The following is a 17,234-nucleotide window of genomic DNA, read 5'->3' on the forward strand; positions in this document are numbered from 1 at the left end:
TAATGCATAATAAACTAAGCTAACTTCAATTGGACTCTAAAGTTTGGATTCTGAGCTTTAGATATTTGTAGATTACCACTTGAAGCTACATGTGAGAATGTGGAAGAACACTGTGGAAGACCAAGACAAATCTGTAACTGATGACTTACCAAAATGAGCACAAAAGTAACTGTAGTGTTTCACACTAAAGTGAAAGATGTTTAATTTCCTCAGCAGTGAATAATAAAAGATTTGGAGTTTGTTTAGTAGCTGTAGCTTTATGAATTTGCCCTGTGAATTTTTACATATACTGTTTGCTCTTAAAATAAACTCTTTGAGAATGAAAAATCTAACATATTTATATAATTTGTTCAGCAATTTGATCTTAACAAACTGATGCCACTTCTCTAATTGTAGAGGCTAAGCCTACGGTTGAAGCGACTGAGGTGGTCGTTAACGGGGGTGACGCGATGTCACTGGTACGTATGAATTAAGTAAACAGTCCAATAACTCCAGTACTTCTTATCTTGTCCTTTTTGGTCTTTATTCCCATATCATCTTAACATAACAGCGCAGCGGTCTCAAACTGTTTGCCTTCTTACAATTAATGACACACCTGACGCCGATTACGTGCGTCTACCTTAAATACATTTACATGAACAAAACAGAAAAAGGTGACCTCTAGCGGCCACATAAGGTATTAACCCAAAAATGGCTCCTACACCCTTGTTTAAAGAATCAATGTAATGTATGCTATTGTTCACTGCATGACATCTGCCCATAAAGGACCTCATCACATGAATCAGTCACTGCCACAAATCTCCTGAGCTTATTTACCTCCTTCTTAGTAAAAGCCATATCTGTAGAATTCTCTTTGATGTTTTAAAGCTTGAGTTAATGACAGAGCTCACATAATTACTGGTAAAATGTCTTTCTCAAAACCATATTAAGACATAAATATGATTTAGAGTTATACTCTGACAGCTGAAACACCTTGTAAAGTACCTGCAGAGTAGGTAGGTAGCTGAAAAGCCCCTGAAAATTAAATGCGGACTTTTTGCATTGCTGGGTGTATGAGTTTAAGTATGAGGATGCGATACTTGAAAAGTGAAAGTGAAACAAAAACAGGCACTCACAGAGCGGTACAACCAAGTTTTAGACGGGCTGAAAGTTCTCATGTTAGTGTAGAATTGCAGATAAAATGGATGAATATCAGTATCCACTGTTTTTTGAAGCCGCTGACTTTACAGACAGAGAGAAGGAGAAAGTGAGGAGATACTTTCAGAAAAGGCGAGACTCCGGGGGTGGCGACTGCGGTAATGTAGAAAAACTCGGAGGAAGCGTTTATAAAATCTGTTTCAAGGAAAAAGACGGTAGGACAGTCGATTATTTGTAAAATATTTTTTGGGGGGATTTGTGTTTAATTGCAGGCTGTTTCAGTGACTCTGTTTATGGATGTTTTACAGATCAAGAGAGAGTTTTGCAGAGGAAGTTTCACACCATCACTCTTCCGAGTGGAGAAGTGCGGCTGACCGTGAGCAGGACAAATTCGCAACAGACCTCTGACCAGCCATCGCCAAGCCAATCACTGGTACAGTTTACTGCTCTTTCAAACATGACTTTTGGTTACAGTAAAAACTCAGCGTCAGAGCCGGATAATGTTGCGAAACCAGTTTTAGAGGAGTTAGCCTCCAGGGAAAGTTGGACCGCTGAGGACAATATTGACAAAAACAGATGATTGTAAAATAGTTAAAACACATTGCAAGTACTGCAAAGAATACATTCTAAATAGTAAAACTCTCTCTTTTAAAAACTACACGATCATTAAATTCGATGTCAAGGACAAATTTACAGAATGTGTTTGTTGTTTTAGAAGAATATCAGTGATGTATCACTTCCTCTTCTTACAACATTTGGGCAATAGACACACCAGCCACTTTAGTTTTGGAAGTATATGTTTGCTCCACTTTTGCTGTGCCATCTTTGTTATTCATCGTTATTATTATGCCTCAGATGTTTTCAGTGGCTGACAGTTCTCAGGCTTCTTTAACTTATGAGTCTTGCTTTTGATACAAAGTTTAAAATATAAGTGTAGTTTAGTGTTTAAAAAATCAAGCCCTTCCCTGAAAAATACATCATGTGGATAGCACCGCATGCTTTTGCATTAAAGCCTTTGTAGACAAGTAAGTAACCCATGCCATGTATGTCACTCCACCTCCATACCATCAAAGATAATGCTTTTCAGAACATGGGTGACAACAAGCAAGATGGTGATACACTCATGGGACACTTTACTTTCACCTTGATAGTACCAAGTAAGACTTCAGTACTGCTTTATATCTTTGCTGTTAGTTTTTGATTGTAATGAGTTGTCATTTGAGTTACTTTTTCTTTCCTATCAGCTCGAAGCAGTCTGGCCACTAAACTAGCACACAGATAAAAAACAAAACAAAACAAAAAACATCATGTTTTAAATGATTCACAAATTATTTCATTCTGCTTTCATTTACATTGTACACAATAGCCTAATTGTTTTAGAAACAGGGTTGTGGTGTATTTCTGTTATAAGACAGTGTCATAGTCAGACATAACAAAGAAAAACAAAAACATATTAACAGAAATGTTAATGTTAATGTCAATCTGTTTTATCTACATAGGACTGTATGAATCTGTACCACTGGCAACTGCTGTGAAATCCAGTTTTTTGTGAAACGAGTTTATTTAGGAAACAAATACTTATACTTGTCTTTTTTTAAGAGGTGGTGATTAAAATGGTGTTTGGATGTTGGATGGATGTTGAGGTGCTAGGGCTGTGCGATATGACTTTAAATAAAAATCATGATTAATTGAACGCAATGACACACAAACTAGGTTTGTGCTGTAAATATGCTGAACCACTAAAGCTGAGATATTTTTGGTATTTTCTCATAGTTTTCTTCTTTTTGATTGATGTTGTGTTTACTAAAGTCAATTGGGCATTGGGCTCGGCGTTTCAAGTTTCCTCTATGATGGTTGTCATGCCACAGACTGGACATAGCAGAGATAGTACATAATAGGTGAAGTATTAATAAGTGTAAAGAGAAAAGAAATAAAATACATGACATGGCAAAGATAACGTCAATTAGAGGTTTTGAAAGAGGGTTATGATTCATTTTTGACTTACTGCCCAGACCTATGTGGTACACAATACACAATACGTACACAATAAGTAGCATATCTTATAGCATAAACTCACAGATTTGTTTGATTTCTTTCCGTCTTTTAGACCTCAACAAACCCAAACATAAAGGGTCTTGAGAAGACTTTCAGGATAGATGTTTTCCTGATGTTTTTCCTGAGAGACAACTGTAAAGCATATACATTTTTTGAAAAACAACTGTCGTCAATCGGCTGCACAGTGGAGCTAAATTTTGATGAAGAGGAGGTTTTGGTTAGAGGGGAGGTTGACAAGGGTCCAGGAGGAGGTTTTGGTGGTGCTGCAGAGAAATGGGAGTATCAAGTGGATCAGGTCTTCGTGCAGCTCACCGAGACCTACAACTGTTTTCATGTACTTGAGCCAAAACAGATGGAAATGGTACTGCAGGACTCGGCCTTTAAGACAGATGATATCAAAGTTTACACAGAGAGTGGCTATGCTGTGGTTGTGGGAGAGGTTGATGCCATGAAGGAGAAGATTGCAGTTCTGGAAAAAAGCCTACCCACCAAAAAGGAAATGCCGATTGTGGAGAAGAACTTCAAGCTCATAGAAGAAGAGTTCAATCGAGAAATGCGTGCTAATTGTCCAGAGGTTGCAATCATCAGAGGTAGTGCCATGATCACTTTGGAGGGCCCTGACAAAGAGGTGCAGTCAGGAGCTGCAAAACTGGTTGAACTGATTAAGAACATAAAGGAGAAGAGCGTTAAGTTCCCTACAGCTCTGCTAACCTTCATGAAGACCAGTGATGCCATCCCAAAATACCAAACTCGCTTCCAGCAAAGGCTCAGAAACCCTGTTTTCTTTGAGGTGGGTGCAGATCTGGTTCTGTCCAGTTTGTCCTCTGATGCTCTGAATGAGGCCGAGGCAGCAGTAATGAGAGACCTTAAAGTGACCACTGTACAGCTGCAGGGTGCAATAGATCTCAACAGGTTGAAAGAAATTCTGACGAAAGCCAAGAACGAGGCAAACAGTAGAGAGTTCAGAGTGGACATCAGCTACATGCCAGGCGCCAGGGGAACCTCAACAACCAAAGTCCGACTGGTGGGCTACAGTGAAAATGTGGCCAAGCTCAATGAAGTTCTTCATGACTTCCAGTTGAATCAAGTTTCAACTCAAGAAACCATCAATCTGCTTCATCATGACACTGTCTACTGTTTTGATAAAATCTTAGACTTGATTGGCATGAAGCAGACCAAGGTGACCTTACAAGCCTCACATTTTCCAAATCCTTGTGTGTTTGTGTCTGGTCCTCGATGTCATGTTCAGGAGGCCAAGGAGGCCCTAACATCAACTCTAGACAGTGTTGTAGTAGACACTTTGACTCTAGATGGACCAGGGGCTCAGCAGTACTTCCAGGAAGAGGGTAAAGTGACTAAAGAGCTGATAGAGGGTTCCTGTCACGTCATTATCCGAGAGAAGCAAACTGCAGCCACCCCAAACGTGCAAAGACCACGAAACACCAGCAGACTCAGTGATACACCTAGATCTCTCAGCTACAGCAGCAGCATGTACAGCACAGTTGGAAACTCTGCAATCAACAGAACAAACCTGAAGATCAAACTCAGCAGTTTAGAAAATGAACAGGTTTGATTATTTCCATTCAATTCTATTTCCCATAATCCCAAAATAAAATATCAACATTCATGTTATTCAATATTATTTCTGCAGGTGGATGTTCTGGTGGTCCCCATGCTCAACAAGCAGCTGACTTCTACAAATATTGGCAACAGTTTGTTGGCCAAAGCTGGGAATATATTAAAGTTAAAGTTTGATTCAGTCTTAGCCAGTTGTGCCCTCGCCCCTGGTGATGTTCAGCTGGTTGATGCACCTCCATCTCTGGGCTGCTCCAGGATTTTCTTCATTGAGTGCTTGCCTTGGGACGGAGTAAGAGGAAAGAGTGTTCAGGTAAAATTGAGGACATAATACTTATAGTGATGGAAAAGATCAAATTCATTTACCTTTAGAAGTACATGAATGAATTTCCTTTGGGATTGGTAAAGTTTCATGAAATTAAATAAAGTACCATTTCTGTGTATAGTCTGTGTATAGTAGTTTGGAATAACTTGATGTTATATGGCACAAACTTATAGAATGAAATCTAACTGTAACATAGTTTAAAAATATATAACTTTTGATTTGCAGGCTCTTGGTAACGGTCTGAAGAGGTGTCTGGAGCTTTGTGCACAGCTGAATTTGGGTTCAGTGGCCATTCCAATCATTGGGCCAGGAATTGTTTTACAATACCCGCTGAGAGAAGCTATTCAAGTGTTGACCGACATCATTCAGCAGTTTGGATTATCTGCATCTTCTGGATCTCTTACAAACATCCACATTGTGATTAAACCTGGCTACCCTGATTCTGAGGCGGTCAGTGTCAATCAATATGTCCTGATCTGACATGTAACATGCATATCATACTATATCACTTAATTTATAAAGCACTTTTAAAAACAAAAACAGGGCTGTTCTGACCATGCATCAATTCTTTATCGTGTTATTCTGTGTTTTTATCTACAGTGCTACCACGATGTCTACAAACAGCTCAGCTTAAATATGAACCAGGGAGGCCAAGGTAAACTAGCACTACTCATACTGTCTTCAGTATGTGACATTAATGAATAGTGAGCAGATAAAAACCATTCAGCCAGTGTCATATTTTACCATATTCATCAGCACCCTCAGTATCAGAATAAATTTCAGACAAAATCTAATGTGTGGTGTTCTTCATCTCAGCAATCTTCAGGTCCCTCACCAGTGACCTAGATGACATCGTCATGATACTGGAAAGAGGAGTTAAACTACATGTGGTGTTTGGTGACATCACTAATGAGACTACAGATGCTGTGGTGAACACAACAGACTTCCAAAATTTTAACCTTGGTAGGTGAAACACAAAGGCAGGAAGGCGTAGTGAGCAGGATGTTCACCCTGTAACTGTAAAGTTATTTTTAACCACAATGGTAGCATAGCTCTCTATGGATGCCAAAGGCAGACAGCTATTTATGAATATTTGCTCAGAAATGGGGATGTATATTTGAATGTAATCTTTGAAGATTGAAGTTTTCATTTGGCATATACTTATGAACTGGCACATCATGAAATGAGCACAAGTAGTCATGGTCCCACAATGTAAGTAATTAGTCAGTTACTTATACTTTACATTTAATGTGCATGTGGCTGCAAAACTAACTACTAGTTTACATTTTGTATTTTATATCTCGTACCTATCATGGTTGTAGTTTCACATTTTTTGTCCAAGTGCGGATCAGGCAAATTCAGCAGCATTTCCTATAAATACTTGTAGATTGATTGTGAAATAGAAACAGATCATGTGGCTTGAGTCACTGTCAGAGGAATCAAAACTAAGAAATCAAATGGGTAGAATGTCTGATATTACACTGCATGCATCTGTCTTAGAGTAGTTGAAATTGATTGAGATTTGTCCACAGCTATTTGAATGATTGCAATGAAACTAATGTAAAAAATACATCTAAGGTTGTTACTAGGTCCAGATTTATGTATTCATTAATTTTTTATTCTTTTTCTTCTCCTTCTAAGATGGGGTATGCAAAGACATCTTAACTGTAGCTGGACCACAGGTGGAAACTGAACTGAAAGCAGGTGAGAAAAAGAGAAGCAGCTATTTATCTTCTTATCTTACTTATCTGACTCTCACTCATGCTTCCTGTGTCACTTTCTGTGCAGCAAAAGTGGACCGAGGAGAAATTTATGTGACCCAGTCTGGAAACTTCCCCTGTAAAGCTATTTTTCATGTATGTGGACAAAGAGATGAAGCCCTTATTGAACAACTTGTGTGTGATATCATTTACTATTGTGAATGGTATAAATACAGCTCTGTGGCAATTCCGGCCATTTGTGCTGGTAAGTATTTTTTTTTGGCATTCTAAGAATTTATTGTGCCACACACACACACACACACACACACACACACACACACACACACACACACACACACACACACACACACACACACACACACACACACACACACACACACACACACACACACACACACACACACACACACACACCCCTAAATGCAAGTGGTGTTTTTCCAGGTGCTGGTGAGTTGGACCCTGCTGTTGTGGCAGGAACTATTCTTCAAGGGATCAAGTCTTCTACATCATCTATGAACAGCCTCACCGATATCCGCCTCGTCCTGATTAAGATCGATGTCTTCTTGGCTTTTAAAGAGGAAGCGATGCAGATGTATTCCCCAGCTGTCATCAACAGAGGTGACAGAAATATTCACAAAGTGCCATTTTGTGTGGTTATTTAGTGTAGTGATTTTTAAAATAAAAGCAGATTAAAAATTATTTTACTTATTTGTTTGATCCACCTTCCAGTGTCATTTCAAGAACAACAACAGCAACAACAGTCTGCTCCTAGTGTGAGTGCATACCTCAGCAGTCTCCAAATCAGCTCCACAAGTCAGCAGTCTGTCTTCACATTTCTGGGTCTTTCCAGAACGGACATTGACGATGCCATGGAAAAGTTGAAGCATCAATATCAGACGCAGTGCTCCAGTAAAACCTTCTCAAAGGAGGAACTGGAACTCCTCAACCGGGATGACATGATGGAGCTGAAGGATCTGGTGGAGTCTGAAGGTCTATTCATGCAAACTGATCAGTCTGGCGCCCTAACAGTGAGCGGGCTAAAAGACGGGGTCACCTGGGTGATGCAGAAAATGAGTCAGTGTCAGTACATGACCCTCACTAGAGAGGTGAGAGTGAGGGAGGAGGAGGATGTTTACAACAAAGTGGTTTGGTGCATCCTGGCAAATAATGGTAACTGGGAAAGACTTCCCAAATCAGCTAATCACCAATTGGAAAAAAACGAATTAACAGAAGGAATAACAGATGCACAGGGACTTATATGGGAGGTTGATGTACAGGCAATGGTGGCCACACGACCACTGAGCAGACAGACGACAAAGCTGAAACGACTTGAGAATCTTCCAGGTGAGTAGATAGTTCTCAGAGATGTTACAAAAATGAGCCAGACTGATACTGGAGTTTGATGCTTGAGAGTAATATAAACTTCAATAAACAAATGTTAAGGTTTTGAAAGAAATAATTCTACTAAAAAAGTATTAAAAAATGTACTTGTAAAAATAGTTGCAAAAGTCACTATGAGGAATGACAGTAACAGTAAACAGTTTTGAAACAGGAAATGTCAAAATTTCAATATCAGAAATATTAAAGTCTCTCCTTATCTGCTGATTTCAAATTGCATTGCAAAGCAGTGTTAGATTGGTGTCAGAAGGGCACCAATATAGCAAACAGTGTTAAGACTGATATGTGGCTGGACTGAACCAAATCCCAATTTTAAAACATCTATGCAATGTGTAAAAGTCAATGACAGCTTTATTGCTAAGCTCTTAAAAATACAAAGAAACAGAGGAGAAAAAATACTTTTTCAACTTCTTAGAAAACACAAGGCACAGAGGAAAAGAGCTGAGAGAGAACACAACAAAGGGCAAGGGAAGATTGATGAGACAGAGGAAAGAACTGGACACGAAGCGCAAGAGACGAAATACCACCAAAGTAAAACAGGAAGTAAAAGATGACAGACTCACAACATGAAAGTGTGACAGAGAGACAGAAGATAAACATAGAGACACAGCTGAAGGAACAGAATCGGAATAGAAAAGGGCTTTAACAAACTTATCATCAGTTAAAGAAAGCAAGCACTAAAGTCACAGAAAACAGGAAATTCAAAAGACTAAGGAGCTAAGCTAAGTCCAATGCCAAAACCAAAACACAGAATGAACCGAAAAAACTTTGGAACAGGAGAAAAAAACAAGGACAAACAAGAATACACAGTTAGAGAAATACTTAAGTGTCCCACAGAAGCCAAAACCCTGTGTCTAAGCCTAAACTTACAAGTTCTGTTTTTGTTCTTTTCATGCGCCATCCTACAAAAAAAAAAACAACAACAACAAAACAAAACAGTTTCTTCTGTGTCTTCTCTTGTGTATACTACATTACCTGACTTAATAAAATATAACAAACATGTTGTCTTTTTCAGACTTTACTTTCCCTCTGTACTGGGACCCCATGGCTGCCAATGAGACTATGAAGGTGGTTTCTCTGGAGACTTCTTCTGCAGAGTATCACACAGTGAAGGAGGCTTTCAAACGAACTGTCCCCAAAACTGTGATGAAGGTGGGTGGCTTTTCCTGCACAAGTACAAGTACATATATACACAAGTACATGCATACAAGCTGAAAAAGTTGATTGTGGCATTACAGTGCAAACTGGTGAGCATTACTGACTGTAATGTGGTCTGCTTAACTGGTCAGCTATCATGATACATGTTAACATTCAGGGATTGTATTAAGTGCACCAGACTTTATATCAGCAGCGCATGTGGTCATTATTTACATTTTTTGGTAATATAAAAGGTGTAACAAAAAGGTATTTCTTTTTTTTTAATCTAAAAATGGTAAAAATATTTTTCCATTGAAATTTCTTTTTCCTATATGAAGAAAGAATGTCCTGTAACCCGGGGCAACTGCAGCATCATCACATACCTGCTCTCAAATAAAGATGGCGCCGGTGAGGTCGGCTGCCGTCACGACTGCTCCGACCACTTTTTCTTTGTCTTTGTTTTTTAAGTTAGTTTTCAGCGTTTCTAAATCGGCAAAATCATCACCATTGGGTACATTAGGTATGACAGTGACACTCTTGTTTCTATTGGTATACAATGTACTCACAATTCGAAGTTTTTAACTCCGGATCCGAGCTGGCCGAGTGAGATCTCGAGGGAGAACAAAGGGAAGCGGCGGCGGCCTAGAGGGAAGCGAGCCGGCGTCAGGAACAGGCTGAGAGCTCGTGCACACCGCACACCTCTGCCTAGCATCCTGCTCGCCAACGTCCAGTCACTGGAGAACAAGCTTGACGACCTCAGGGCCAGGATAAAGTTCCAGAGAGACATTCGGGACTGCAATCTCCTCTGCTTCACCGAGACATGGCTGAACCCAGCGGTGCCGGACCACGCCATCCAGCCGGCCGAGTTCTTCTCGGTTCACCGCATGGACAGGACACGGGACTCGGGGAAGTCAAGGGGAGGCGGCGTGTGTTTAATGGTGAACAACAACTGGTGCAACAGTGCGAACGTTGTTCCTCTCACACGCTCCTGCACACCAAATCTGGAACTACTGTCCATCATGTGTCGTCCTTTTTATCTACCTCGGGAATTTACATCGGTCATTGTAAGTGCCGTTTATATTCCACCACAAGCGGACACGGTCACCGCCTTATGCGAGCTGCATGAGGCACTCACACAGCACCAGACACAACACCGGGACGCTGCGCTTATTGTGACGGGGGACTTTAATAGCGCCAACCTCAAACGCGCAGCGCCGAACTTTTATCAACACATCACCTGCCCCACCAGGGGTGAAAGGACACTGGACCACTGCTACACTACGGTCAAGGACGGCTACAAGGCACAATCCCGTCCCCCGTTTGGCAAATCTGATCACGCCGCCATCTTCCTCATGCCAAAATACAAACAAAGGCTGAAACAGGAAGTTCCGGTTCAGAGGAAGGTCGCGCGCTGGACGGATCAATCGGTGGCCGCGTTACAGGACGCACTCGATGACGCAGACTGGGGCATGTTCAGAAACAGCTCCGACGATGACGTCAACGTGTTTACGGAAGCGGTTGTGGGATTCATCAGGAAACTAGCGGATGATACCGTGGAGACAAAGACTATCACAACGTTTCCCAACCAGAAGCCGTGGGTGGATAAAACCATCCGCGACGCTCTGAGATCCCGCACCGCTGCCTACAACACGGGACTCATGACGGGGGACATGGACCCGTACAAAGCCGCGTCATATAACGTGCGGAGGGCAGTGAAAGAGGCGAAGCAGCGCTACGGGAGGAAACTAGAGTCACAACTCCAACAGAGTGACTCTAGGAGCCTGTGGCGGGGACTAAGGACAATAACGGACTATAAAGCACCAACAACCGGTATGACGAACGCGGCCGTGACTCTGGCAGACGAGCTGAACACTTTCTATGCTCGCTTCGAGGCTGCAGCTAAGGTCTCTGCTAGTGTTAGCGGCGCTAACGGCTGCAGACAGGAAGATACTGCCAGCACCGGAAACGTGCTCGTCATCTCCGAGCATGAAGTAAGGAGAGCCTTCAAGAGAGTGAACACCAGGAAAGCAGCAGGACCAGACGGCATCCCAGGTCGTATCCTAAGAGACTGCGCATACCAGCTAGCTCCTGTGTTCACTGAGATATTCAACATCTCTTTATCTCAGTCGGTGATCCCCACATGCTTCAAAGAGTCCATCATTGTTCCTGTCCCGAAGAAACCCCACCCTGCTTCTCTCAATGACTATCGCCCTGTAGCCCTCACCTCAGTAGTGATGAAGTGCTTTGAACGCCTGGTCAGAGACTTCATCATTTCTTCACTACCAGACACACTGGACCCACTACAGTTCGCTTACCGTCCAAATCGTTCCACAGACGATGCCATCTCTCATCTCCTCCACACATCACTCACTCACTTGGACACTAGAAGGGGGAATTATGTTAAAATGCTCTTCATAGACTACAGCTCTGCATTTAACACCATAATTCCCTCCACACTCACCACCAAGCTGGAGCATCTGGGACTCAGCTCATCTATGTGTCAGTGGATCTCCAACTTCCTAACTGGCAGACCACAGGCAGTAAGGATGGGCGGACATGTCTCAGCCTCCACCACTCTCAGCACTGGAGCCCCCCAGGGGTGTGTTCTGAGCCCCCTGCTGTACTCTTTGTACACATATGACTGTGTGGCCACTATCAGCTCCACCACCATCATCAAGTTTGCTGACGACACCGTCGTGGTGGGCCTGATCTCTGATAACAACGAGACGGCCTACCTGAAGGAGATTAGGAATCTGGAGAACTGGTGCCAGAGGAACAACCTCCTTCTAAACGTCAGTAAGACAAAGGAGCTGATAGTGGACTTCAGCACTAAGCAGGAGAGGAACTACCAGACCCCCGTCATCAACGAGTGCCCAGTGGAGAGAGTGGACAGCTTCAAATACCTCGGAGTTCACATCACGCAGGACCTGTCATGGTCCTGTCACATCAACACCGTGGTGAAAAAGGCCCGACAGCGTCTCTACCACCTCAGACGCTTGAGAGACTTCCAACTGCCCTCCAAGGTGCTCAGGAACTTTTACTCGTGCACCATAGAGAGCATCCTGGCGGGAAACATCTTAACCTGGTTCGGGAACAGCACCATGCAGGACAGACGAGCTCTACAGAGGGTTGTGCGGTCAGCTGAGCGCACCATCTGCTCCGAGCTCCCTGACCTGCACTCAATCTACAGCAGGCGGTGCTGGACCAAGGCCAGGAAGATCGTGAAGGACCTCAGCCATCCCAACAACAGACTGTTCTCTCTGCTGAGGTCAGGAAAGAGATTCCGCTCCCTGAAGACCAACACAGAGAGACTGAGGAGGAGCTTCTTCCCGCAGGCGATACGGTCTCTCAATCACACCACCACACAGTACTGACCCACACATACAGTTCTTACACACACACTGGACTTTCTGGACTTTGTTTTTGCACAACACTGGTCACTATATTCTTCATTTCCGGTTAATACTTGTACAGCTGCTGTTATTGTGTATATATTTATTTATTTATATTTAGATTTCTTCATACATTCTTATATAGTTCTATATTGTGTATTTTGTTGTACAGTTATTTTATTTTCAACTTTAATTTATATATTTTATCTTATTCTTCCCAGTTAAATTTACCCTTCATTCTAATTTGTGTTGTACAGTTATTTCATTTTTAACCTTAATTTATATTTTATTCCTTCCTAGTTAAATTTACCCTTTTTAATTTTTCATATTTATTTCCTATCTTATTCATAGCCTTTTCCTTTTTTGTTCTCTTTAGGTCACGAGCAGTTGTCCAAGCATTTCACTACATATCGTACTGTGTATGACTGTGTACGTGACAAATAAAATTTGAATTTGAATTTCCTACTAACCTCTGTAAATTTTGTATATTTTACTTTATTTAATTTTATATATATGTATACACACACACACAGACACACACACACATATATGTATACATACATATTTGGTATACATATTGAGTAATGCGCATACATTCTTATATTTGTACATATATTTATTCTTATAATTCTCAGATTCCCATTCTTATAATTCTCTTTGTTCTTATGCTATTGTATTTTGCACACATCTGTTGCTTGTGAAGCTTGCACACAAGAATTTAACTCGCAGGGTCTATACCAGTGTACCTGCACATAAAAACAATAAAAGTGATTTTGATCCTTTTGTGTCCACACGTAAAACATGATTGGATTTAATTAATTAATTTAGTAAATTTATATATTAAAATCAAAATGAAAAAAGAGAAATACAGGAAATTAAAGAAAACAGAAATCAGTCACATTCTGTCAACAAATTAATTGCCACATTAAAAAAATAAATACATTATATTTTATTTTATCAATCAATTTATCTATCTATGTTGGATATTTGCAGTTTCCGGCCACCATATCTCTGTGGTCCATTGAACCGATGTCAATATATTTGCTCAGAAATGCTATGAAAAATTCAAACTCCCTACCTGAGAAATATCATGTTTCTAAAGTGTTTTTAATTTTTAAGTTTCTAAAGTTTTTAGTTTTGCAGTACGAAAGTCATTAATTATTAACTGCTGTAATCTAAACTTCTCATACCTGAAACACATGCCTCAGTTTATGGTTACCACCATAAAGACATGAACTAAGCCATCAGATGTAATTAATATCCACACTGCTTTGTTTGGCATCTCTTTGATCCTTTGGCTTCGGTCTCTCTTGTCAGATTGAACGTTTGCAGAACGTTCACCTGCGGCGCGCCTATGAAGCCCAGAAGAAGCACATTTCTGATAAGAACGCACACGAGGGAGGAGCAGCGGAGAAACCTCTGTACCACGGGACGACCCAGGAAAACTGCCACTCCATCATGACAACTGGATTCAACAGGAGTTTTGCTGGACAAAACGGTGATAATTGTTACTGAACAAGACAACATTTTTCTGTTGCTTCAAAACGAATCACTAATGTTGACTTTGTCTTAGAAATTATTACCTCCTATACACCAAGGTTTTACATATACATGTAAGTCTTTACCGCTCTGATCACTCTGACATTGTGTCTATATTGGTCCACCATTACATGGTGACAGATTGATCATTTGCAGACTGCTTCAAGTATTTTATGGTCTTGAATGTGGTTGTATTTAACCATCATTTATAGACACAAACAGGACTTTTAGGATATTAAATGCAAGACTTACAATACTTACGTAATATATGTTGGAAGTCACCATGTTTTATCAATTCAAATCAATTCAATTCAATTTTATTTATATAGCGCCAAATCACAACAAAAGTCGCCTCATATGATAACCTATTACTAATTCCTTTTTTTTCTTCCTACATTCAGCAACTGCATACGGTCATGGGACCTACTTTGCTGTAAACGCCAGCTACTCAGCCCAGCCCACCTACTCCAAGCCAGCTGCTGATGGTTCTCGGTTAATGTTCGTCGCCCGAGTCCTCACAGGCGTCTTCACTCAGGGCCAAGCTACCATGAAGGTGCTTCCACTCCGAAACAGCCAGCAGCCTCACAACCGCTTCGATAGCGCAGTGGACAAAATTGATAACCCTGCCATGTATATTGTGTTCCATGACAACCAAGCATACCCCGACTACCTCATCACATTCAAAGGAGATTAAGGGAAAAGTATTTTCTACTGTGGAAATATGAAGGTCCAAAAAGAACAATATTAAAGTTATATTTCTAACTACATAAAGATTTATGTAGTAACTGGAAGTGTGTGGAAAAGTTACATTTGTAAAGGACCCAGAAAATAGAAACTGTATAATTTTAATTGAATTTTGGTCGCATTATGCAAACATCTCAATCATCCAAGTAAGTAAATCCCAAAAAGTTGATTCTGTTCATTTGGATGTAGCATTTTTAGTGGGAGAAACGTTTCGTCACGCATCCAAGTGACTTCTTCAGTCTCAGCTGACTGCAGGTTTCCCCAACCCTTATAAACAGTGCATTTGCATAATGACTGAAACTACCACCAATGAAGGAACAATGGGCTGGCAGGTCAGTTCCTTGTTAATTGCGATTAATTAATTTGAAAAAAAAAATAACGCATTTAAACGCACTTTGCATTCCAATCAAACAAGAAATTTTGTCAATGCACAATTTCCTGGTATACCGATTACACTGATGCACACATCAGAGCTACAAAGATGGCGTGCCCAAAACCATAGGCTGCATCCTCCCGAGGACCCGGCCATTGCGGTCTATGTGGGCCGGGTCTTTAGAAGGTCGGGTAGGCCGGAAGTAAACGGCTGTGAAATTGGATGGTCTAGCCTTCAGATTTGCGTCACTGCTGTCTCGGTGGAGTTTAATAAACTCAGCCGTCTGGTCCTTGCTATCTAAAATATAACAGGGCACTGGAGTAAATTCTTGACCATCTCACACTTCTGTTTATTCAGTTTTCTTCGTTTCAGCTGTGTGAAAACTAAGGAGGAACCCACCCGAGGGATTAATAAAGTTTTATTTAATCTAATCTAATCTAATAACTTTAATCTCAGCCAAACCGATTTACTCACAAACAAATAAAACACTGAAAAAGCCAAACAGTAACATTTTTAGGTAATCTAAGTGACTTATATATTACGTTTTACCTGAGTAGCGAAAGACTGCGGTGATCTGAAAATGATGTGCCGTTCTCGACGGCTCTAGTGACCCTCGAGCTCCCGGCTGGCTATCGAGCTGGTGGGTAACAGACGTCTCCAACAACGTCGGAGCACTTTTGCAAATATGCGATGTCTTGATAAACCGAGCAGATATTTGAAGATTACACAGCTACATTCTCGCCTGAAAATATATTAAAAGTTTATTTGGTGACCCAGAAAGTGTAATAAGAGTAATATTGAAACTAAGTAGCTGGGCTGGGCCGCGCTATGAATTCTGGGATATGGTGGGCCACGACGGATACACCAGACTCATCCTCCAAATCTGGGGAAAAGGAGGATGCATTTGTCTGCTGCATTTGGAGGAGTCTATGGTTTTGGACAGCCTTCGTCACCTGGCTGTGACGTAATTGGCCTACAAATGCGTCCTCAGGAGGATGCAGCCCATGGTTTTGGACACCCCCAGAATCAGAGTAAAGCGCGTTGCTAGGACTGGTCAAAGGCAAATTTAATTTCAAAAGAATGGCAGGCGGAAGCCTTGATAAAAGTGTGGTTTTGTGCAAACTGTGCAAAAAGGAGTTTGCATACAAGCACTTTAACCTTATGTTACTATCTAAATGCAGATGTAATGTAAATTTTAGAATATTATTAACCTTTTTTACTTCAAAGTGTGTATTTACTCCTCTTACCTCAGTCTGAAAGTGTATATTTATTCTTACTCTCTCTATATTTATTGCTATTCTTTTGCACTGAATGGAACTGGAGCCTCGTCGCCTCCAGTTCTCTATATAGTGTACTGTATATAGCAGAGATGACAATAAAGTTTACTTTGACTTTGACTCTGAAAACATGTTGCAGCGAGCACAGAAACTGTGGGAGCTATTAGTGCTAGCAGTTCCAGTTTGAGTACCAACTAAAGGTGTCGGCAGCCCAAACTTGATGAAATGACTGGCTTCAGGACCAAAATTAGTAAGTCAACACCGAACAAACTCACAAATTCTCTTGCAAAATGGACTGTTCTGGACTGTAGAACACTATCAGTGGTAGAAGATAGGGGGTTAGAAAATGTCACATTGTCATTTGACTTTGGGTCCTGAAGAGGACTGAATTTAGGACCCAGATTACTCCGTGAGGCACCTGCCTACGGTAGCTGTAATGCTCTGACAATCCATCAAGTGGCGTGCGGCTTTGTAGCTTACTAAAGTCGTACTAAAACATTTTTTGACAGTTTTTTAAGCGCCGTGTACCACATAAAATCGGTTTGAGGTCAGTAAGCACAA

The 17,234-nt window shown here is 41.1% G+C and overlaps 1 protein-coding gene across 1 annotated transcript; it reads left to right on the forward strand.

The window, feature by feature from the left end:
• The first annotated feature begins 1,112 nt into the window (after positions 1-1,112).
• LOC101464676 (protein mono-ADP-ribosyltransferase PARP14) lies at positions 1,113-16,793 on the forward strand. Its single transcript, XM_076881707.1, has 14 exons — positions 1,113-1,352; positions 1,446-1,570; positions 3,245-4,759; positions 4,844-5,080; positions 5,318-5,542; positions 5,693-5,747; positions 5,909-6,055; positions 6,734-6,796; positions 6,881-7,057; positions 7,255-7,431; positions 7,543-8,157; positions 9,227-9,363; positions 14,058-14,238; positions 14,681-16,793. The coding sequence occupies exons 1-14, from the start codon at positions 1,181-1,183 to the stop codon at positions 14,971-14,973; spliced, it is 4,119 nt and encodes a 1,372-aa protein (XP_076737822.1). The 5' UTR covers positions 1,113-1,180; the 3' UTR covers positions 14,974-16,793.
• The last annotated feature ends 441 nt before the right edge of the window (positions 16,794-17,234 follow it).

Source organism: Maylandia zebra, linkage group LG3 (genome assembly GCF_041146795.1).
Source record: "Maylandia zebra isolate NMK-2024a linkage group LG3, Mzebra_GT3a, whole genome shotgun sequence".
In the NCBI taxonomy this organism is placed as follows: Eukaryota; Metazoa; Chordata; class Actinopteri; order Cichliformes; family Cichlidae; genus Maylandia; species Maylandia zebra.